The 24,982-nt window shown below is 42.6% G+C and overlaps 1 protein-coding gene across 9 annotated transcripts in view; it reads right to left on the minus strand.

The window, feature by feature from the left end:
• Positions 1-6,488: 6,488 nt before the first annotated feature.
• The window catches only part of NF1 (neurofibromin 1), a 96,519-nt gene continuing 78,025 nt past the window's right edge, over positions 6,489-24,982 (minus strand). For 4 of the 9 annotated variants that reach the window (XM_074595721.1, XM_074595718.1, XM_074595729.1 and 1 more), the window contains 11 exons: positions 24,438-24,569; positions 23,777-23,912; positions 22,805-22,962; positions 21,789-21,911; positions 20,961-21,088; positions 20,157-20,257; positions 18,838-18,980; positions 17,950-17,996; positions 17,484-17,700; positions 14,053-14,103; positions 8,926-10,768 (listed from right to left, as the gene is read on the minus strand). In XM_074595721.1, the coding sequence (XP_074451822.1) occupies positions 10,626-10,768; positions 14,053-14,103; positions 17,484-17,700; positions 17,950-17,996; positions 18,838-18,980; positions 20,157-20,257; positions 20,961-21,088; positions 21,789-21,911; positions 22,805-22,962; positions 23,777-23,912; positions 24,438-24,569 (1,379 nt within the window). In that variant the 3' untranslated portion in view covers positions 8,926-10,625. Of the gene's footprint in view, positions 10,769-12,028; positions 13,058-14,052; positions 14,104-16,967; positions 17,701-17,949; positions 17,997-18,837; positions 18,981-20,156; positions 20,258-20,960; positions 21,089-21,788; positions 21,912-22,804; positions 22,963-23,776; positions 23,913-24,437; positions 24,570-24,982 lie in introns of those variants that run through there. The other 5 variants (XM_074595724.1, XM_074595720.1, XR_012588468.1 and 2 more) reach the window with 4 other exon arrangements.

Raw genomic sequence — 24,982 nt, forward strand, 5'->3', positions numbered from 1 at the left:
CCTCATCCCTAGGCGGGGAGCGGTCCCGCGCCTGGCCGGGCGACACGCTGGGCCTCCGCCAGCAGCCGGCTGCTGCTGTAATGGAGGGTTTCTCCCGTGCTGGCGCGGCGCGGCCCTGCCGGGTCCCCCCCGCGGCCTGGCCAGCGCTGCCTGCCCTGTTGCCGCCGCCTGGTCGCGGCGCTTTGCCCAAGGGCTCCAGCGAGGTGGCGAGCAGACTCCTCTCTTAGTGGCAGGACCTGCTGTGTCTTCTGCTTCGGCCGGGCCTTAGGTGTCTGATTCACCTCTTCAAAGGGCTTAGGAATGGCTCTTTGCTCCTTTTTCCTCTCATGGTGCTTAAAGGCTGCGCCGGAGCACCTTCATCCGCTCCAACTGCTCAGCCCTGTTCTCCGCTGGGATCATCGGGCTCATCTCAGCCCCGCAGCCAAAGCTCTCGATTGTCTCCTAACGCAGCCAGACACTGCTAGCTTCAAACGAGGAAACAGGTGAAGCTGTGCTTTATACAAAGTTTTAGATAAATGCTGCACATGCTTAGCTGATGACAAAGCATTAGACAGTAAGCAAACATATTAGCTAGCAGCTACAGCAATGCGTTGGAGCTGCTGTCTGCCAAGGCTGAACCAGAATGAGAAATTAAAATCTGTGTTCGGGCAAGGTTACTGCTTAGCTGCAGTAGCAGAAAGTTGGAATTAATGGAGACTTTTGTTTTCATTTTATTGTGAAACACTTGAGACATTTCCCCCCAGGGCTTTTGGCATCGTTAAAGAAAGTGCGGTGTGTTAATGATTTCTGTGTCCCAAGGAATCTCTGAGGGTTTGGGTAGAGAATACACAGTAGAAAAGCGTGGCTCCTTCTTGTTGCTGGCGCTGGAGTGCCCTTTGGGGCGTAGGGGCCTGTTTGACAGTAGCTTTTAGGACAGCTCTGGGCAAGTCACTCGGAGGAGACTGTGGGAAATAGTTGTAGTTATTCTAAGGAGCTTGGGATTTTGCACGGCAGACTGGTATGAAAGAGGAAAAGGATATGGGGTGTGGCTGGAGCAATCTGAGAAGCAGCCATGCCTTGGGAAAAATTCTGTGCTGACCCTTATGGGGATCATTGTTAATTTCTGTGTTAATAACACAGTAACTCCTGGGAGGGGAGGAGCTTGGCCTTCACGCTGGGTCTGCATGGGAAGAGCAGTTTGGGAGTGGTGTATCCTCTCTCGAAATAATCCAGCACAGTTGCGTGGAAAGGCAGGGAGGCACAGGAGTTAGCATTCTCTGGGAGCTTCTTCCTATGCAGCCTGGCTCTAGTCGCTTCTGCCGCAGATCGGAGGGCACCTGCTGCATTGGGGCACTGGCGTGCTGGGGACCTGCTGCACCTGCACTTTCTCAGGATTTGGTTCTGCATTGTGCACAACAAAGAGGAAACTGTTCTTGGTTTGCCACTGGACCTTTCTTTGTGGTAACAGAGATGGCTCTGGATTTCCCAACGGAACAACTGAGGCTGCTGTTTTATCATTCAGAAACTGAGAGGCAAAGTCAGAGGGAAGAAATAGGCCAGGGAGAGATGGCTCGTGCAAGTCTGCTTTGGGGAAAGAAAAGGTAGCAGGGAAGAGCAGAGCAAGAAGTGAGAGTACAAACCAGAGTAATTCCTGGTGGTAACCTGTGGGAGCTGCAGCAGTGTAGGAAAGCCTCAGTCTGCTTACAGCCTGCGTACCTGTGAAAGCCTGATTTTCCTTTTCATTAGCCTCTTTCCTTTGTCCAGTAACCAAGTCTTTCATTCTGCAGAGCCTTTTCCATTCCTATGAGCTTGCCTGGCTGTAAACAGCACTCTACGCTATGTAATGATGCAGGAAATCTTCTGTTGTAAACACCTTAACAGCAGGATAGCAGGGTTGTTTTATTGGCCTAACTAACCAGGCTGGCTGGAGCTGAACTGGCTCAGTCGTTTATTTACACATGTACGCGGCAAGCAGTTAGTGCATTAGAGGGTGTAAATGAGTAACTTAGAAAAATCACAGAATCGTGTTTGAGCACAGTTGTCCTTCCTAAATTACTAATTTGTGTAAGTATTTTTCTGTGAAAAGTTCCTGATTTGCCTCAGACTTTTTGTTTAGAGCAGTCAGAAGTTAATAATAAATAGCTGCTCAGAAATTCATAGTAAATAGCTGCTTAAGGACTACAAATTTTGCCACACATGCAGCGGGAAAAATACAACAATGCTAAGACTTTGCCCTTTTAATGCCTTTAATCTGGAGATCTCAGAAGTTTGTCTGTTAAGAATTCCACCAACTGACGGTCATCCTTGGCTGTTACAGTTGCGCAATTCAGGTGTTTATGATGCTTGATTGTAAGAGGTTAACAGATTTATCGACGGCCACAACGACAGCCTGTGTCAGACACACACGGTGACTATAAACATTTTAAGGTCTCAGGACAAAACCAGTATCTCGCTCTGCGTACAGTGCATAGCTGAGCTCTTATAGCAGTCAAAGTCCATAAACTTTACTACAGTGAAAAGAAAAATATATTCTATTGAGTAATAATAAAATTATACTGATGTCAAATAAAACAAACACTGCTAACAGAATGATGAACTGCTTCTGTGTCTGACGAGTCACGTTCTTCTTACAGAATCAGTTCATGTCTGAATTTTTCATGAGTGGGAAACAGCTTTCTAGCCTGCTAGTTCCATTTTCATGATGATTTTTAAAGAGCAAACAAATGTTCCCAGCAAGAAGAATTTGCACCATACTAAATAAAAGGATTACTGAAAATGAGAAAAGGACAGGGAAGGTATGTCAGCATCCTCGAGGCCAATTTAGTCTTGCCTTTTTTTATCTGTGCCTTTGTTGTAAATTACAGGTATGCCCATTAACATCTCAAGCAGAACTGGAAAATTAAGGCCAACTTGCTGAATTGCTTTGCAGGGTGTTTGATCCAGTCCTCGGAGTGCTACAGCAGGTTCCTTGTGCTCAGCGCGAGCCTGGTGTCGTCTCTCTGTGCCTGCTCTCTTCTGTGGCTTTTGTCAGCAGCAAGGGGTGCGTCGTGGTGCCAAACGCTGCAGTGCTGCCCCGCGTCCCGCTCCACAGCCGGGGCAGAGCTGCGCTGGGCGAGAGGCTGCATCACTTCCGAGAGTCTGTGCGGGGCTTCCTCAGAGCAGCGCAGCTGTGTTTGCGCTGCAGTGGATGGAGGGAGTAGCAGTAATTTTTCCCTCTTTCAGGAACTGCGTGAGACCAGGAGTTAAAAACAAGGATGGGCCTGGCAGGAGGCAGAGCAGAGGAGAGCCAGCTGTGGAGAACAAGAGCCAGTGCAGCCTTTGGAAGCACAGAGTACAGAGCTGGGGATGGCCTCTTCTCCCCTTTCCATGAGCATCTCTTCAGGTGAGTAATGCAGGATTCAGCAGCACAGCGGCAGCCTTTGCTCTTTGATCCCCACTGCACAGAGATGCTAAGCGTTTTGGGCAAATGCAGAAATTCCTTCCCTTGTTTTGGTGTGCTGCCTCAACCACCCCAGAGGCCTCACTTGTGTTTGCATTGTGGGGCCTTTAAGCCTTTGCATGTTTTGCATTGCTCAGAACCAGCCTCTGCTTTGGCTCAGAGCCACCGTTCCTGCACCGTCTCTGGCCCGTGTTCAGTCATGCCTCTTTAGGGACAGTTGGGTGGGTCTCTCACACTGTGCAGAACTTTTCATGGCACCCCCTTTGCACATGCTACCACTGCGAGGAGAGCTGAAATCCTCCTCTTTTACTTGCCCGATGCCACACTAAATGTGCTCCAGGCCTCTCAGAAATGAGAACGGCTGTCTCAAAGTGAGCTCCAAGAGGGCTGGGGGGCAGTTAGTAAAGGGAAAGGGAATCCCCAAGAAAGAGGGTGAAAAAAAATGGTGTCTCAGACTGAGGAGCTGGGGCGCACAGCCAGCAAGCGGAGGAACTCCACAGAAAGCAAATAAGGGCAAAGGGAATGGAGGCCAGAACAGGTGAGGCAGAGGCACCCACTGCCCCCCCAGCCTGGCATCTTATATCTTAAACATAAGTAGCCTCAGGAAGCAGAGTTGGTAAGCTAAAGCTTGGAAAACTCCCTCCCAGTCAGGCCTGTTCCTGATCCACCACTTCTGGACCCTTCTTCATTTACCTGTGTGGTCACAGGCCGTGGAGGTCTGGATGACCAGCTCTTTGGTTTATGCAATGTGTTCTACTGAGCACCCAGCTCTCCTGGGCAGACCTTGTTCTCTAAGTACGCTAACTGGGGGTAGAAGCAGCAGAACAGATATTTCTAGTTTTTCTGAAGGACAGTATGCTATGAGAAAAAAAAAAATACAATTTAATAGTTCAGTGGGATTTTTCTTGAACATATAGTTAGTTACTCATCGCTATTTATAGCACTATCATTTGAATATCCCTAAAGATGCAGTCATCAGACTTTTATTTTTCATTACTGCTTTGAAGAACAAACCTGTACTTGTTTTAACAAGTCACATCATGGGAGATGTTATTCTACACTCTCCACCCACACAACCCTGGGATTTATTTTCATTTGAGAGCTTGTTAAACATAGCAACAGTCAACTGAAGAAACCGGTGTTCCAAGACACAAAGGATTCACAGCTATAAATCATGAACTTTAGAGGTGGGAAAAGACCATCGATGCTTTGAAACGGAATGGTCAGTAGCACTCTTCATAGCCACAAGAGGCTGGCTTTAGTTTTCAGTTCTGTGACACTGAGTGACCGATCGTAGGTTCATGCGTTCCCTGTCCACCTGTCCTATACAGATGGGCCTAAATGGGGGGGTAGCTCGCTGCGATGGACAGGGCAGGTATTTGCCTTGGCATCTGATGCATTTTCTTACGCCAGCTGCTCACAGTTAAGCTAATCCTAGCAGTGGTGTTGACACTCAGAGGTATCGAATGCATCGCAGGATTCGCACCATGGTTTCCCCTAGTGGCAGCATCCCACCAGCCTTGGGAAAGGGCTTTTAATTTTAGTGTTTGTGCATGTTTTTGCCATTTTTCAGCGTGCTCAAGAAAGTGTCCTATTAAGGGAATTACAAGTTTAGTATGAAACTTCTGGGTTATCTAAAATATGAACATTGTGAAGACTTGTCATTCCAAGTTAGAGATATTTGGAAATATTTATGCCAGTCAGAGAGGCAGATTAATATTTAGGAATCACCCACTCACATTATGGGTCAGTCTTATTGCCTGTGAGTAACAACTTCCTTTCTCTTCCTCCGTGTACAGTTTTGCCCTACTTAACTCTAAAACAGAATTTTAAACCCCAGTCAAGAAATTTCTGAATTTTTACCTTGCTTGGTTTTTTTTCCGTTGTAAAATATTTTAGCAGCATCAGCTGGGCAGGGATTTTGAAGCTATTTCCTAAGACAGAACCACTTGCTCCAAGGGTGTAATTTTTTCCCTAAATATAGTTTTTCCAACTGCATAAAGACATAACTAAAATAAAATTCTTTCTCGTTTCATTCCCTCATGGTGGCCACAGCATATTTTGTGATCTCAAGTCGTAGGGAAGCTCAATTGTCTAAAAGAAGAACTTCAAAAATGTTTTTTAGCAGCAGTGATTTAGCATGTGTTGTTCAGGAAACATCTCCTATATGGCTCCCTGCTCTAGTTCTGATTTCGGATTAATGAACATTTCCTCTAAAGAAAATGCGCTCCTGAAATTTAACAATTCTGCGTCTCTTCCATTCATGCAAACCCTGCTGGCAGCAGCAGCCCTGCCCTGAGTCACCTGGTCCACATGCCCGCGTGCGTCTCTGTTTTCAGCTGAGCAGGCCTAATGGTATGTTTAGTATGCAGCAACAATAAGATGTCTCCGAGGAAGTCAATGCGGTCGCGCTTTAATGTGTTTTTACATCCTTTCACGATTCACAAAGCCAGAATATAAGTACTTATACATTTTTAATAGGAAAGTAATATATTCCCCTAAAAAAAAATAGATTTGATTAATCATTTGTCATAAAAGTTGCCTGACAGCTGAAACTTCAAGCTTCTAAGCCAGAAAAGCTCAAATAGACAAATTATACTGAAATGTTCTTTAAAGACCAAGCAGCTGTTTTATTAAAAGATTAAATTTACATTTTAAAAAGAAATATACTGATTTATTATTCAATTATGATAATCTTATTGAAGTGACATGAAATTCATGACAATGGGCTTTATTCTGTCCAATTTCTGTCCTCAGTTATCCACAGGCAATCGGGTTTGCCATTATTTAGAACTGTGCAAGATCACACACACACACACACACAGGCAAGCACCATTCTGGAAAGACAAATCCGAGACACTGGACTTCAGCTTGATTCTAACTTTCCCCAGAGAAAGCGGGTTTTCAGGTCTGGGGCTAGGGCTGGATCCAGCGCCTGCCGCGATATGGCCCTTGGTTCAGACCCAAAGGACCCCTCCAAATCTCACTGTCACAGGAAACAGAAAAAGGATTTCAGAATACACCAATTTCATCCCGCAGCACAAGTGAATGACCTTCAAACAACTTGAAGCAGGTTGAATTTACATTTTACTTCAAAAAAAAGGGAAAGTACATACATGAGGGGAGAACGGGGTGAACAACAATTATCTGAAACCAGGTTTCTACCATTTTTACCTACAGTTGCCAACTGCGTTTGAGTCAGCAGGGCTCTTGCCAGCTGTCACACACTTGCTTACAATATGAACAGGATTGTGGATCAAAGAAACATTTTCAAAGTTGAGGCCCAAATGGAAATAGTAAGATATCATACACAGTGTAAGTTTATAGTACACAGCATTTTTTTTTTAAATGACATAACGCAACAGCGGGAAGGAGTAGTAGTAGTTAACAGTTACTAACACTAGAATAATCAAATTTGTATGTTATACATATACAGCAACTAACTGCTTTACAAAAAAAGCAAAATAATACAATATATTGTCACATGTATTTACAGTGTAGTAAATATACTTTTCTGTCAAATTTTACACAAAAACTATTTACAGGTGAATATACTGCATTTAAAAAAAAAATTGTGGGACCAACACTAAAAGTGACTTTCTGTGGTAAGTTTGTTGCATAACAATAAGACGTGCTTCATTACATTTGGAAAAAAATTAACCTTAGAATGAAACAGAAAAAGCCCTAAAACCTACAACCCAGTTAGGAATAGAGCACTGGAACGCTCCCAGGTGCTCAGTCCACAATATTTATTTGAAATGTTTCCTGTTCTCGGAAACCTCATGCACGTTAAAGCAGAAACATTGGCATAATTAACAGGTAGGTTATGCACTATTCAAATACTACTGAATTATTTTTAAGTCAGGGAAAATACAAACACAAACAAAATGTTAATCGTCTTTACAGTACTTAACTGTAGTTAGTGCGTAATGGATAACGTGTTCTAAACCAGGGGTGTCAAACATACAGTCCCCATGATGTAGTTATATGGTCCGCATGTTAAAGATCAGATTTTTCTGAATCTTAAGTTTTCATTTCAAAGTACACAGACGCCACGGCTGCAGTAGCCCGCGCAGCGGCGACTGCCCGGTAGTTTGCAGGCTGCCTAAACAGCGACGGAAGGTCGGAACTCTGAGATCTGTCTCCCGCTCATTAGATCAGGTTTCAAGCCCACATCGCCACCAGCACCCAACTGCTGATCACTAGGAGCATCAACGGGATGAGGAGAGGAGGGAAGCGGGCTGGACTGGGAACTGACAGTGGTGCTCAGAGGAACGAAACAGAGCAGGTGGAGAATATTCAAAATGGGAGAAGAGAACAAATATAGAGGATGTGAAAAAGAAAACAAAAAAGGCAAAATAACAGCACTGGCTGTTACAGGGAGCAGGCCAAGTGATGAATGTGACAGTAAGGCACTGAGCAACTAATTACTAATAGAAGTTTAATCATTAAAGAAAGGCCATGTTTTCCCCCTTGATCTAAGCACAAGCTTCCCAACTGCTGGGAGATAACGATCCTGTGTATCAGGGTGCACGTGATCCTGAATTAAACCTTGGCCATCGACTGTAATTATACCCAAATCCACCCCCATTGTCTAACATGTTTGACACCCCCTGCGCTAACAAAGTCTGGGTCCTTCTCTGAACCATGCAGTGAAAACATTAAATGACTCCCCCTCCTTCCAGGAAATACAATAAATTAAATTTTGTTGACTTACTTTATGAAGATACCAGTTTTTTTCAGCTGGGACTGAGAGCCTGGAGTAGTTCTAGTTCTCACATGATAGGTAATCACTGTCCATTTTGATTTCACGTTATACGTATTTCAAAGACTACATTAATTCTAATTTAGGGAGACTTTTTTTTTTATATAGGCAATGCAAAATATTGAAAGAGTTGCTCTCAAATGCACCCAGTCCAAACAAAACTGATTTGGTAGTTCGTCTGGAATTACCATTTCTGTTTAAAGAAAATCTGCTCGTAGGAGAAACAACTGAAAGCTGTATTTTTCTAACAGCAAGTTACCTTTACAAAAGATTCTTTTTTCCTCCTACCTACAAATCTTCAGGCTTCTACAATTCATTGTCTTCAGCAAAACAGAAAGGGCTGGAATGAGCTTCATTCAGTATAACCAAGTGCAAAGTGGCAGCGACGCTGAAGGTGGCTCTTCGCAATTTGATGTATGAGATGAGAACGGTTTTAAATCAGCGACTCCCAAGTTTTACAAGTGCAGCAGCTTCGGACACGGCCCGGGTCACTGCTCTATTCCTACAGTCAGTTCTACCCTCACAACCAGGTCAGTAACCACATTTCTACTGCAGCTCCTACGTGACCAAGAATAAAGAAATTTGGTTAATTGCACGATTCTTTGTGTTTTTCAACGTATCTATTTCAGGACTGCTAATTCTAAGTTTTCCTCTTGTTTTGGCAATCTATTTGCATATTAAGTTTGTGTTCATAGTTCTTCCAGGACTGTAAACAAATTAAAAGAAATTAAATTGTTATTTTATGAATCAATACAATAAAGGTATTTTTATTTACATAAATGTTACATTGTTACTGTGTGAATACATGTGAATTATGTGCTATATCAATAAAATCTGAACACTTAGTTGTACCATTCTCTAATAATTTAGCTGTGGAGTTTGATTTACTGAAAGCCACTAACAAAATTGCACTAGAGGATTTTATTTTATAGAGTGGATATAGTTTGTTTTTTTTCCTTTAAAGCCACTTATAGATTGTTAATTTCTAACACACAACAGGGATCTGAAACTGGGAAGTTTAGCTGTTCTGCAGCAGGAGATCTATTCAGCCCTCAAACGAGCACCCCGGTGACAGCCCCTTTTCTCAGCCTCGCTGCTCGCCGCCCGGATCCAACGCTCTGCGCCTGTTCCAGCGCCGCAGCACCCGGAGCACCCAGCGCCGCGCCTCCACCCCCACCAACATAGCAGCATGTCCTCACAGTCGTTCATCGCTGACACGCGACTGTAGCTGGTAAGTCTTTCACAGTGACAGCAATTTCAGTTTTGTGTAACCCCCCCATACGAACCCCTACAAACTAAAACCCCCTGAAAGTTCTGCAGGACAGGTCTGACTGCAGACCTCTGTACTGATAGCAGGAATTGCACTGCAAACATTCAAACGTAACCTGGATTTGACACAGTGTCAGTTATTTTTAAATTCATGTACCTTAAGCAAACATTACTGTTTTCATATCACTGCTTGGGCAGCACAAAAGCAGCTTTGCCAAACACCAGCTCCCATTGCTGGAAGTTAATTCACTAATTTTCCCCTCCATACCACAATGGTTATTCTGCCAGGAATTTCTGGAAGGTGCGTACTGTTGGGAAGGGCAAAACTAAAGTATATGCGAAATGGAAGAAAGAAGCAATAAATTTTCAACACTGCTACGACGACAGCATAATAGTCAGTTCTCGATGATTTTCCTTCCACTATACAACCTTTTTAGTGCAGTTAAAGTACAGCAAAAAAAAATTTTGCTTTGGAAAAAAAGCCAGTTTGTCCAGTCTGGTCCATATACAGTCCAAGTATGTGAAGCTATGGTCTGGGGAATGAAAGAGATTCATGCAGCCTCCTTGTCCTCTCAAATTTATTGCTAATTACTAGAAATTTAATCTAATCCAACACTTCTGGTTAATCTCATCGTACTGCGGCTATCCTTAGTTTCTTTTAAGTATGGTAAAAAAAAGTCCACAGCTAAAAATCTTACAGGTTTGAATTAAAACCAGGATTAGAGTAACTTCCCCCGGCTCATAAAGCCACTACCTTGAAAAGTGTGCAAACAGGATTAAGGATTAACACTTTCCTTTAGAGAAGACACAAACAAGGCAGATAACAGAAGCAAGGGAGAACCGTCTATGGGAAATGGCTTTCGTGTTTGGACGAGATACGGTTCTGCAGCGTTACAGAACTCCACACCTCCTTCGGCTACAAAGTCCCTCGGGATCTATGTGAGCGGTTCTGAAACACTGGCTTAAATCAAAAACAGAAGGAAAGAAATGAAGGCATTAAAATTCAGGCAATGTTTCAAGAGTTGATCATCTGGCAACATGGCTGACAGGATGGGAACTTTAAAAATTAAGTGCAGCATCACAACCGGTGGGGGCCCTTTGCGAGAGGCCCGCGAGTGTCAGTCAGTCTCCAAAAAAAAAAAAGAAAAAGAAAAAAAGATTAAAAAGAAATAGTCACACAATCTTTTTGATGCTGTGACGTTTGAAACTGCCAGCACTTCGCTGCTTTTGCACTTGGCTTGCAGAGCCGTGGCGCATCCTCCCGCTGTTGGAGTGTCCGGCGGTGGGCGAGAGCTCCACGTTCTCCTTGTCGATCCCTGGGGAGACACAAGGACCGGAGTTAACCTCGCTGCTGTGCCATCCTCTAACTCAGAGCTGTGAGGACGGCTTTCTCTGCAGACACGCCTGGCAGCACGCCAGCCCTGCGCGGGACAACGGCAGGAAAAAACGATGGTGCCTTTGGATGAGGGAGGCGTCGGTGAGCCCTGCGCGCCACCTGCCCACACTGGTGTCACCAGTCTGGAGGAAAATGGGAGGTCATGGTCCAAATACCGCTGAATTCTGCCATGCTGACAAGTGGCGGTTCATTCAAAACAGCCTTTGGCAACACAAACCAGCAGCAGTGCCGCCTGCCTGGGAAAGCGCTGCAGAACCTGGTCATGATGTATTTAAAAAACCCCAAAATATTATTGGTAGCAGCTTAGCCCCTGTAGGCAGGTGAGCACCACACAGCTTGCCCATTGCCCCCCACCCCACTGGGGCAGGAGAGGAGAGGAAGAGTAAAAAGCAAGAAAACTTGAGGGTAGAGATTAAAAAACTTGTCTAGTAAGTGAGGGATCAGTGGAAGAAGAAAAGAAGAAAAAAAGCAAACCAAAACAAGTGATGCAAAGGCAATCGCTCAGCATCCCCAAGGGGGAGCCCGGGGCCCAGCCAGGTCCCGGGCGGAGGATGTCTGACCGCCCCAGCGTCCCGCTTCCCTGACTGATGGCTGAGCCTCACGCCGCCCGGCACAGAACAACCCCTGCTGGGCTGGGTCCCTCCAGCCACCTGCCCCCCGGCTGTTCCCCGGGCAGAGCAGTTCCTGCCCCACACCGTTCTGGTCACAAAGGTAAAGCACGGCCCCATGCCAGCTGCTCTGAAGGAAGTTAACTCTGCCCAGCCAGGCCAGTACACTATGTTAGCCCAATGACAGCTATTTTATTGCAGCACTGTAGTATGAAAAATAGTGTTTTCAGGATGAGATGTGTGACCCCCCTGTATTCAGTGAAAACCCAGGCTTTGACCACATAAAACACCTCCACATGCTAAAGTGTGATGCCTGCTCGTACAGATCTACACACTCACCTATACACACAGCGTATCAGACTTCAACATGACTCGTTCAAATAATCTTTTTTTCCTCCCCCTTAAAGTTGCAGATTGAATTTGATGTTAGATTTATCTGTCTCCAACAATAAAAGACAAAATACATTGGCCTACGGGCACTGGCTGATGCGTTTCCATCTCTGCTACTTTCCTGCGACTGTATGAAAATAGACAGGGGTATGAACTGTGCACTGAGTTCACCTAGTCAGCTCTTAAAACAGAACAGGAATTTTATTTAATATGAGAAACGGCATACATAAATGTTCACGTGGCAGATGAAGGGTTCCCCTCCGCGCACAAAGCATTCGCACCAGTATCCGTACCCACTGAAAACACAGAATGAAAGTCCTCCAGGCCACAAAGCCCTTTCTGCCTCTAGCTCTGAAAATGAGCAAATGGAAGAGTTTGACTCAAGTCTCTTCTGGCTTTTGTGTTCTCTAGGAGGAAGAACTGACAGACTGTCAAATCTGTGGGCTTCTTCCAGCCAAGAATCAATGACTGCCATTAAACAGGGCAATGGCAGCGTGAGGAAGGCTCACGTCTGAGCCTGTAGAATTCTGCTGCAACGGCAGAGGCTGTTTCTTGCTACCAGAGAAGATTCGTGTGTATTCAGGTACCTAAAACTCCCCTCAACACTGAATCTTGGCTCACTGTAAAGATCACTGAACATACATAATGTCCAAGTCAATGTTTGGAGGACTCTCGTTGCCAGGAGGGATGGAAGGCTTTGCTGGCTGACTCTGCCTACAGCAGAGACAGAACCAACGCAGGTACCCATTTGAAGAGTCACGTGTCAAAGTGCAGACGCCAATTATAATGATTTAAACCCTGGCAAATTGAGAATAAAAAAAAAAATTTAAAAAAAATCAACAATTAACGAGGACAAGTAAAGAACAGTTTTCTAGGCAGGGTGTTAACAGGAAACACAGAAGAGGTGAGTCTGGAAATCTTTACGAGAACTGCCCGTGCGCAAGTTCAGCTCCACTGAAGGCAGGCGGCCGCTGACAGCGCAAGACGAGGATGAAACCAGACAGGCTTTATACCTGTGCGCCTGTACTCTTCTGGGGAGCTTTGGATGTTCTCTGCAGGACAAGGTAACTCTTACTATGTTTTGCTAAAAGAATAACATCAAACAAACCTCAAAAATGAACTGTTTTAGTGTAAACTTCATGCTGACGTGACGACAGCACATCAAAGCCTTGGGTTACGAGCTGCGATTCTCACAGCTTTGGACTCAGTAACTGGAAGATATAAGAGCAGAGACTTCTCTTTAATGCAGACATGCTTCCAATCAATTATTACTTTTATGCTGATGCTACTGTGAGTTAATCATTCCTGTAGCAATACCTTAGTGTAGCTGTCACGTTATTTCTGCACTGAAATGAGTATGACGTGTTTAGCAACACTCTCAACACTTACGGTACGTGTGCAGCATTGGAATGAAGAGCAGCAGGGTGGTTTTATGCAAGAGGCTAAAAGTACAATCAGCAGCAAAAATTAGGATGTCTGACAGTCAATAAAAAGGTTAGAAAAAATCCTACTACTGTAAATGGCATCTCCCATGGTTATGTCCCATTCCTACAAGAAATTGATTCTCATTGGCATGAGCAGAACAAAGAATACACTCCCCATCTCAGGCACGTATAGGGACAATTTCAAAACTCCCGCCAGAAGGTGGCTGCAGGGTACATCATCCTTCCCCTCCGTGCGTGGGCTGAGCTGACAAAACCCACAGCTACCACCCTGTGAAGGGGAAGCAACCCACGGGTGCGAGCAAAAAACTCTTCTGCAGCTTTTCCTTATTCCTCCATATCGAAGCAGAAATCAGAGGGTGCCGAGTACCCATTTCACTGAGCTGCTGTCTGCGGCAATTTACTCCAAACAACTCGTGCCCGTTTTCCAGTGGTGTGTAATTAAGTTAACACTGAATTCCTGTGCATCTACAGAGCTCACATGAAATAGTTCTTTGTTTTAGCTTAATACCCGCAGCAGAGTAATTCACATACCATTCGCTTCTCTATTCCCAAATTGATCTTGTTCTTAGGGATGTAAGTGACTTTCTTCTCCTGCTCTATCACCAGGTATTATTAGCATCACACCAGAAAAGCGACAGCTTAGCACTTACACTGAAGCCATTCCCGTGTCAAAGGATCAGGAAACCACTCCTCATGCCACAAGCCCAACCCTAAAGCAGACCAAGCATATTTCGTGCAAATATGATGAAAGTAGAGTGTACCTTGATGAGGAAGCTGCATGAAAACTGCAGATTTAGAGCAAGGCAGAGAAGCTTCACCGACACAGAATGAAAGAAAAAATGTAAGTGAATAATGTCCATGACAAGGGGAAGGGGAGGGAAAGGAGAAGAGATGATGACAGACAAAACATTTACAAACAATGATCTCGCCCAGCTGTTGCGAGCTGCACAGAAAGAATTTTTTCATGGATCTGCAACTTAGTATTGTAACCATAATAAACAACTCACTTGGCTGAAACTGTTTCTTTAACTCAGTGTGATGAAGTAATTCAGCACCACTAGATATTTGATTTTCTTGTTCAAGTGCATGACAGATTTGCATCCCTTATTAGTCCCATAGTTGCCTTGTTCTTTCAACAAATCCTGTGGCCCACCTTCATATTCTATAATTCTATCCCCAATGATTTTCATCTTGGCAGATATTTGGTCTTCCACTGCTTACTCCCTCGCTCTTGTCTCTACAGTGTAAAGTATAGAGCAATGACAGCGCCACACACTAGGCACGGCTAACGAGAACGCAGAATTCACGTATGCAGCTATGGAGCTGTATAAAGTGCCAAAAGACCAATTACATTTTTAATACAATTAAACAGCTTAAAAAGCAAAGCATGTTTTATGCAAAGTTGCACTGGTTAACCTGACAGTTTAAACTAGTGAAATTGTACACTGATGAACGTGGAGCAATGTAATAAACATGGGATGAAGGAGCAAAATGGAAAGCTCCATGTTGTGACCTGGTCCACAGTTTGTGAAAGCTGGAGATCCCCCGATCAAACCCCAAGTCTCTGTATTCAGATTGCTAGAATGAAGTGAGAATGCTCAAGGAAACAGGCAGGACACTAATAAATCATAGGAAACGATGGGAAAATACCACCTTGATTATACATTAAGCACAAGGCTTTCATAAAGTAGTAATCGCTTAAGGCTGTTTCACAGTAGCTGAAACACCTACTGAGGCAGATTCTTCATACAGATGCCTCCAGTCTGGATACACAAAAATGGAACCATCAGTAATCTCCTGGCCTTCATATCAGTCTTTTAAAATTTAATTTCCAAGCAAACCATGCAGAGTGTCATAAACGCATCATTACAGACTGACTAGTACTGAACAAGTTCCCAGCTCCCTTTGTGGAGACGAGTTCTTAACCAGCGTGTGACAAAAGCCATCTGTTTGCACAACACTTGAAAGAAATTTTTGAAGAGCTGGATTAATTCCTTCCTCTTAGCTAACAAAGGCAGAAGGAATAGAAAGTGAGGCAGAAGGAAGGAAGACATTTATATTGCAAAATGCTATTTTTGCTAGTACAGGGCCTAATCCTGCATCATCACTTCATCCTTGCAAAAAAGAACTGCTGGAGTTGCCTCTGATGCCACATTCTAAATGGAAGGATGCTGCCCATAGTGTACTTACTTTCACGCTGACAGCAAGGTCTTTTTTTTTTTTCTCTTTAATTTTATCTTTCTCCCTGTTCTAATATCACAGATAATTCTTAGTGGTGTATTAAATAAGAAAGTTTCTATCAAACCACTTTCCTTTTCCGTAATCTTGGTTGTTATCTGTACCTGCAGTCTATTAGGAGTTTTTATACAGAAATATTTCTCTATATAGAATGAATTGCATGACAATATAATACAGTGGCTGCATTATATATTCATAACATATAATGGATATTGCAAAATGTTAAGTAAAGCAGCAGTCTCTAAAATGACTTCAAACTCAACTTTTACCCGTTCCTATTCCGGGATCCCAGGCCAGCAGCAGGGAGTCCCTTTCGGGCCAATGGTTTCACTCAGGCAGGAACACAAACCATGGAACAATGGCAACAACCGGTTCCTTTAGGCTAAAAGTGCTATTAAATAAAGTATCAGAGAGTGGGGTAACAACTGTGGAAAACACGCATCACACTTCCTCCTCTTACTTGGGACAATATTAAAAAATGTAATAAATCATCCTGAACTGGCAGGAAACTGGAAAGCAAATCCTTTTTTGAGTATATTTAGACTGATAGGCATCTTGACATATAATCCCAGAACACAGCATCAGTATTTCAAGAGGGTGATCTCCCCAAATTTGAACAATTTAAGTTGGCTTCTCATGCTGGCAGAAAGCAAGTTGTAATCACTTCTCACTGCGTGAAATAAAAAAAGAAATCACTTTTCCCATGTGACTCAAACACAGAGCCCTGTCTTGCCTGCTGCAGGCTGCAGCTCGTGGTGCAGGTGCCATGCCCACCAAGCTGAACCAGAGCACGCGCAGCATCCGAGAGCACAGCGATCACCTGGAGGACCAGACTTCCTGACTAGAGCTAAGTATGGCTGAGCAGAGCTTATCTCAGCGTGAGCAGAAACCAGTAAACAGGCGAGTGGAAAAAACCAAAACACTTCTGTAAATATTATACCTAAATGCAAGTGGTTTCTAGCTTCCCATCGAGGTTAGAAACAGAGCAGAAATAAAAGGTCGATTGACTTCAGTGTTCAGAACTGCAACAGTTAAATCATCATTTAAGAAATATCACACATTATAATTTTTATGACAAAAAGGAGTAAAGAATTTCCTCAATATACGAGACACTAATCCGAAATCACTTCAGGAAGAGTCTTCAGGCAGATTTCTCTGACATAAATTCCATTTCCTTCCAATATTTAATTTCCTCTAGCTTATGCTTCATCTGCTATACTGAGTAATTTTCACTCTCTTTTTTCATTTTTCTCCCTGAAAACCTGCGCTGGTAAATTTAACCCCTGCACCTCCCTGTAATTCTCCTCTCCCCACACCAGAAGGAATTTACTGGTTTTATCCACAACTCTTCTTTTCTTGAACGTCTCCCTTTTATCATCAGCAGATTCCTGTATTGACAGGGCTCTGTCTCTGAACTGAGCCACTATTCCATACGTACCTTTGGGAACCCTTTTCTCTTCGCGGCAGAGTTTTGAGCTCTGTCTGACGCAGCCTACGTGAGCACAGTCCATTGAACCGGAGCCAGCCCAGACACGCTCTTCCACAGCGCAGATCTGCACTGTTTTTCCTAGTATGTGCTACCTTGTAGTGCCCAGACAGGTATTATTCTCCTTGCAAAATATCATGATTATATATTTACTTTAATTAATTTTCAAGGCCCCACTGTTGCATGTGTTCCACATTAAGATGCAGCTGTTACTGGTTCTGATGCACTCAATGCCATTTCCTTCACGTATGACGACTTGGGAGACAGCTTTTGTGCTGGACAAAATCCAACATCCGAAATACCAGTGTAACAGCTTAGTAAGCAGCTTAATATTCATTTGACTCAAGAATGCAGTGATGTCTGATCCATAAACAGATCCGAAGAGACACCAAGACTGAGTATTTGGCTACAGAACCAGTAGATTGAGTCCATTTCCCCTCCCTGTGCAGTCCCGGAGCAGGTACTGACCTGGGGAGTGCTGGGACGTTGCGAGCGAGGTCATGGAATTGGACAGGTTGAGGTTCGCAGTGATGCTGAGCTGGCTCTGCACGGCGGGAGGATATGGAGATGTGGGTGTCAGGAGAGATTCTTCACTCGTTTCCTCATCAATTCCAGGCAAATACGTGTCAATCAAGGCATCAAGGAACTTCACTATGAGCTCAGCATAGTCTGGGATTTGTGTTTGCTGCGGGGAGGGGGGGAATAAAATTAAAAATTCTTCCTTTTCTTTCTGCTTCCCCGTCAATATAAGCTCTGCCCCAGAACTCACTCTAATATCACACTGTTTTAACTACAGAAGTGAGCCTTATGCTACTAACTTGCTCAGATGAATTCTATGTCTTGTGATTTAGCTGCGCGTTGGAGCACCAACGTGCTTTGTACAGCAAACGAAGGCAAAACACTCATGAACTTACATATAGGGCACTGCGCTTACCTTGGAAAAGGGGCCAGCAAACCTCCATAGCCCATTAAACCCAAAACCTACAACAACAAATGGAATGTTACCACAACAGCACAGCTCTCAATGCACAGGAAACTACTAGCAAGGAGACGTAAAACGACACTTGGATTTACTTAGCCATGGAAACAAAGTATTTTCATTTGGAGATGCAACACTAAATTTTGTCCAAATCATACATAACGTAAAATTTAGGCATTTTAATATGCATACGAAATACGTAAGTTATAAAAACCTCAAAATCTCAGAACCGTCGTACAAGAAAATCTCGATGGTATTTTAAAAGGTAAATTTAGCGTGTGAATACACATCTCATTTTAAAAAAGATGTCAACATTTAAGTTTTTCTCAACTGTCACCTGTTGTTATGGATCTTCCTGGAAAGTTTTTCAGTAAGGAGCTTAAAAAAATATTTAGGTTTTAAGTGTTCAAGTGTCACATGAAAGTGGAGCTTGGGCACTGAAAAACAAACATTACTCTATGGAATTTACCAATAATTAAGTCAACTTCTAACTTACAAGCTTAACTTAAAACTCATCATTTACCACCACCATTCATCTTTCGTATTTCTTTAAATTGGTTAGTGGAAACAGAATACTGAGTTTCAGCTTCTTTTTACTCATGTAGACGGTGTAATACTTTTAATATTCGGTGCCCAACGGCAGCAGGCAGTTTTAATATTCCTGTCAGTAGGGTGCAGGGGTTTTAATGTGCAAACTCTTATTTACTAGGATGTATGAAGTTGGAGATGCCGCACAAGACTGACTGACTATTCTATTAGGGCTGCAATAATTCTGAAACATTTTCAGTAGTAAATCTAGCTTAAAATACAGCAGTTTAAAAAAAAAATAGGAAAAATTATTACTCTGTAGATAGGAAGTTTGGTATTGGGGTGGAGACTCTTCGTGGTAGACAACACTCTGAACAATCCCGTGAATTGGATTCAACAAATTCGGATCCTGGCACAGCGATAAAAGGGTATTGATCTTGGAATCCAATAAATTATGCCTGAAGAAAACAGAAGTGGCTTATTTTTTGTCCATTAAATAAAATAAATCTGCAGTTCCCAACTGACTTTAGCAAACAGCAGTTGAGGTGGGATTTTTAAGATCTCATCATGATTTTAGAAGTAGAAAACAATTCCCATGTATTTTCAGCAAGGACTCTTACGATGTGTAACCTTCCAAAAAATTGTACTAACAATATAACCCATTGAAGCATTTACCTAGCACTTTAAATTGCAAATATTTTAATTATTTTCAACCCAAAAATTATTCACTGGATTTGTGTACATGTCAGAGCTGGAATTTCAAAGGAGTTTTTAAAATTTGTGGGGGGCACTGTCTCATTTGAGCTCCCTCGCAGAACTCCCGCCTGGGTTTTTTTTTTGTTTTTTTTTTTAATACAAATGCCAGTTACTTGTAATTATGGTTTCAGTAACTCACAGAACCCGTCTGTACTTTGACCATCAGTTTATAAAGGTAGCATTATTTCTAAATCATGCACAAGTCAGTTTTAGAAGTCTACTCATGCTAATTTCAGATAGTTTCCCCTACATGTATTGACTCCAGTGAATACTACTTTGAACTGCCATCTAAAGAAATACATCCAACGAGTATGTTGACCTACACTTTAGATCCGTTCTGATACAACATTCGAGGTACTTATGAAAAAACCTGAGTCTGACTGGGGTGAAAACAACATTTAAGAGACAGTATATATTGACTTGCATAGAAAGGTACATGAGCACATTAAGACGCAATCTGATTCCGGGCAGTATCAAACCGGTGACAAAGCCGTGCTACATCGCCAGACCCGAGTGACGGCAGAGATGATGCCGACAGCCTTCGGGAGAAGCCGGGGGCCGAACAGCCCAGCTCCCTCACGACAGCGGGATGGCGTCTGCCCACGCTCTGCCAACCTGCCTGAAAATCTGACGCTGCAGAGCGAGCGCTTCTGAGACCATCTGTGGCAGCGGTATCTGCGGGTGCCTATTCCAGTGAGAACATTATATTCATTTAACAGGGAAAAAGGACAATTCTCAAATTGCTACGGGCATTTGCCTCGACAAGCCATGGCCAGATTGCAGCTGTCAACCCAACGTGAGTACATGCCTTGTACGCGCTTCTCCTGGCCCAGAGACCTTCTGAAAGAAGGGCCAAAGCCAGAGTTTTAGATACTTACACAACAGGAAAGACCTTTGGGAAGACAACACTGGCTTCTGCTAAATACTCATACAGAATCCGCTGGTCAAACTCATCAGTAGTGTACTTCACTAATGTCGCCTGTCATAATGTAAAGGATGAAATTAGCATGCTTCTAATTTAATTAGAGCAATTATAGGCTTTATTTGTTGTTGCAGTTTAAGGTTTTATGACTTCTGAATAGCAGAAAGCAGCGTCACAAAATGTCCTCTTTGGAAACGGAATAGTTGTTTTATGTGTATGTGGGAAACAATAAAAACCGTTGGTAATAAATAGCTTCTATTTATTCTGGCAAAAAAATTTAGCCAGTCAGTTTTTGCCAAAACTGAGCCTTTTTGAATTATATCAGGAAAGGAAACCGTATTGGTACGTCTGAAGAGAGCACTATCAGACTGTACCTAAATTTCTAGTTAGTCAACCTCTAAACTCAATTATGCTGGGATTCCAACAATTTTCACTACCAAACTTTGTAAGTATAATATATAACATCAGTTTATTATATAAAAGTAGTTTGTGTTAAAAATCTGCCAGAAAAAGGCAGAATTGTTGGACATGTTCTGCAAAACAATACAGAATAATGAAAATTCAGTATTTGATCTCAAAGAGCATTTAAATCCATTTTAAAAGTGATTTCTAGAAAGTTTGAAGAACGGCAACGAAAGAATAGACTTGCTCATCACAGCGATTCTGATCCACGTGAATTTAGAAACACTGCAAGGAACATGGATGCTTCTTTGGAAGACAGAATCAGACAATAAGAGACAATACACAGAAAGGAGCTTACAAGAACTGTAAGCAGCAGCGCTTGAATTTTTGGGTCAGTCAGAACTTCTTCATCTAGGAGGACATTTGACTCAGAAACAGAAACCTTTCGAAGATGTGGGTGTTGCTGCGGTGATATTCGCTGGGTTTCTGCCAGATAAAAAAGAGCAACTCATCCAAAGCAAAAGAAACCCAAACCAAAACAGAATCAGCTCTTGCACAACAAATCCAGTCATATGCAAACTTCAGAGTTCACCAGCCTTTTCCTATGGTAGGAAAGCAACAACTATGCCGTAATACCAGCAGCATAGACCGTTACATGGGATGTACTACCAGATGGTAAACAATAGCCCCAATTTTCTCTTTGGTGAAATACAGGCCCAGGGGTGGCAGCCTTTGGCGCTCAGGCAGCAGACTGACGTCGGATACACGAGAAGAACCCTGGTCTTGCATTGCAATTGGGGATGGGGGCACAGGAAGCAGATGTGGGAGAAGATGAAGAGAGGCATTCTAGGCATTGAGGTCCCGTTCCATCTCCTGCAGAAATTTGCAGCTAGGGCTCATTAACTTAAAAGGGCCAAATCTTATTTATCTCACTTCACTCCTGTATGCAGTACTTTGTAGCTGCCGCTTATTCTGTGCCTGCAAACTGAGCAACTCTAATTCAGCCCTCAGTTGCCAGTGATAGGGAAGACTCTGCTCTCCAGAAGCCACTGTTAAGAAAGATATTTCTCCCTTACCTTGTAGTAACCTAGGCAAATAAACATTGAATTTCGAAAGAATCCTTTGTATATATATACAAAGCATTTATAATTAGTATTATTCTTAAAATGTTAGTCCTGTTTCTCACCCATTTCATAATCATTTTCGGCTACTCTCCTCATTTTGGGAGGCGTTGTGATTCCAGATTCCATGTCTTGCCTTTTAGGAGCCTTTGTGTCCGATATCAAATGGTCAAAACTTTTCCTTGTACCTAAAAACAATTTATCAGGAAATTAAAAACATTAAACCTAAATCCATATTCTAAGTATTTCTGATTTTCTGGCCAAGCTACTCTCCTATCTACAATGTACTGATAGGAATCTGGGGACATTTTCACCATTTTCAGGGATGGTAGAGAAAATACGATCACACCATGCCGCTCTCCATCACAGTTTCCAAAATGCTTCACGATACAGATGAGGAAAGCATGCAATTTATTCAAATATGGAAGCTGTGGGCATGCTATGGTTTCCTGGTCAACACATCACATCGAATAAACATGCCAAAATGTGATTACTGAAAAGGAAGCAGTAATAGGATTGTAATGACAGAAATGTCCCTCTTCTTCCGTCTAGGCCGTATAATGTAAAAGGGCAACCACAAGTTACGCGAAGCAACTCAGCTTGTTTCTCCGATATTAAGACTTCGCTTGTAACCATGATGCACCGAGAAGCCATGAATAAAAATCAGATTGCTTCCAAAACATCTGAAATGTTTTGGGACCATCTTTTCTAGCACAGGACAGAGTATTCAATATAGTAGCTGAGCTAAGGTGTTCTGCTTCTCCACTCTGTCGGAAGAGGGCTGGTGGCAGAAAATTGGCACTATCAATCTTTGGTCTCTGGAATATCTTTTTTTCTTCCTTTCAACACGCACATTCTGAACGTCACTCTTGCTTCCCCCTCTTCGTGACCAAAGGAACTGAGTTAGTCCTGCGAGTTAGCTGTACAGTGTTCTCTAATTTATGTTTTGTACAGACTGCAGATTTTCCTCTGAATCAGAAATAAGCACTTTAAGTCAGAATAAATACAAGTATAATTTTTCTCCAGTAACGCTTCCTGAGGTATTCTGTAGACAAATTAGTAAATTAGTTATCTTAATAACCTAGAAGCTTTTTAGTGTTGGCTTGTGAAGGCTGCCCCATATCCAAACTCATGGATTTTCGTGTTCGAGGGCTTATCTGTCCCACTGTCGGGTAACTGGCAGCCAGATGTCTGTCTGACCCCTTTGGTGATGACCATGGTTGATTTTCCTTTAGTGTCCTGAAAGTGCAGAGAAATTAAATTAAGAAAATCTTTACATCTGTGCATATTTAGGCATAAATTTTTCAATGAGCCAAACTATCCTTTATTAAACCCATCTTTCCTAACAGGTTAGTCTCCCAAAAATATATAGTAAGAAATAGTAATTGCTTGCAAAAATGTCTGAGCTAGTGAGAACTAACAATCTGATATGCATGTAATGATCAAGAGATAAAAAATAAAGCCATGAAAAGAACACAAGCAAATCGGCCTATGAGGCAAGATGAAAGATATTTAATAATCAGCTACGCGATACTGGATGCTAAAAAGACAGGTACTGACTAAAGTGATCCCTCTTGAGAGAAGCCGGCTCTCCAGGTCACCTCTAGGCCAATTCCTTGGCTTACCCCTGTGCCAGGCTACAAGGTGTCAAGATTTTCCAATGACACCGACCAAGTGATTACTTAATACATGCCTTGAAGCTCTTAAAAGGACAAACAAAACTTTCTTCTAAAATATAAATGGAAAATGAGGTGAAATTAGGTCTTGTAGAAAGAGGTTAGCCAAGAGTTTAAGAGCCTCCAAAGCAGTTAAGCCCTGAAATAGCTTTATGGATCTCAAAATTAAATCTATGGGAATCTGATACTCGAATTTCTCTGTGACTCTTGCTCACAGGATCAGCAGCACATCCATCTGGACCCAACAGCAGAACATGAACCTGGCTTTACCAATGTGGGTTTCGGTGTTCAATATACCAGAGGTTACCTTTAGATAACTTACTAAAGTAAACAGACATTGAAATTTGGATAACTTATCTAAAAGTTAGACAACCAACCTATAGCTAGTGTCACTGTGATGTATGGGATATGTATCCATAGGAACATTTTCCATTGAAACGTCTGTCAACAAGAGAGATTTCCTATGTTTTAGGCTGCAGCGACTTCGAACCTCCTCAGATACTGTCAGCAAAGCTAAAAATTCAAAGAAAGCTAACATAAGTTTTCCACAGTAGGAATACATTGAAGAATGTAAGCAATATTCTATCAATTTAGGCTTTTTACTTAGTACAAAGAAAACCATGGAGATGTAATTACATCTTATTGAAATGTACTGATTAAAAAGTTGGTCATTTAAAAAGAATTCTATTCCCCATCCAGTTACAATTACATGATTTAGACATTTGCTCTCACATGGTCACAATTTCTATTTCTAGACCACTAGAAATGTCAATGTTCTAAGAGACGCACTTAAACCAAAAAGTCTTCAGCCTCCCTGAAGTATTTTCCAAGTTGCCCGGCAGGGCCCGTGCCGGCACGATTCACCCCCCAGACCGCTGGAACTGCTGCACCCCAGCCCAACCTCTTCTCCAGCTCCAGTTACAAGTTCCCTTTCTGTTGGTACAATTTCATCAACCTAAAACCGTAAGAACCCCCACAATAATTCATTCCTTTTCAGTTAGCACAAATGTAAAAGAAAGGTCGTTTGATTATCTTTACCTGCGAGGTACGCCACGCTCTGGGTGTTCACCTCAAACTTGTCACAGTTCCTGTGTTTGTTAACCAGAGCCAGTAGTGTGTGTAAAATCCTTACTGTTCTCGCTACAGTGGTAGGAGAAGGATGCCTGTACCCTAAGAAATGAGGTTAAGAAACCAAATATGGTATTTAATTTTAATGCATACTTACGAAGCATTAATATTTTGAAAATATTTATAAATGTTTTTCAGCACGTTCTCAGGAAACTTCATTTAAATGGTAAGGAAGCACAATGCTAACAGAAATTGCACATTCGAGACTAATTTTTTCTGTCCCTCCCCCACAAAATCACATCATTTCAAATGTCTGTGCATACATTATGTCTATTATCTCACAAATCATTCTTGTAAAAGAAACAGTGAGTCTGAACACAGGCAAACACACGGAGAAAGACAGTGTAACAGGGGGAAGTAGTAAGAACATGTCTGTGGGAAACCTGGCAAAGTCCTTTAGTCAAAGAACATTTAATTCCGTATCTACTCCGTGATCCAAGTTACTTAAGATCCAC

Source organism: Larus michahellis, chromosome 7 (genome assembly GCF_964199755.1).
Source record: "Larus michahellis chromosome 7, bLarMic1.1, whole genome shotgun sequence".
Taxonomy (NCBI): Eukaryota; Metazoa; Chordata; class Aves; order Charadriiformes; family Laridae; genus Larus; species Larus michahellis.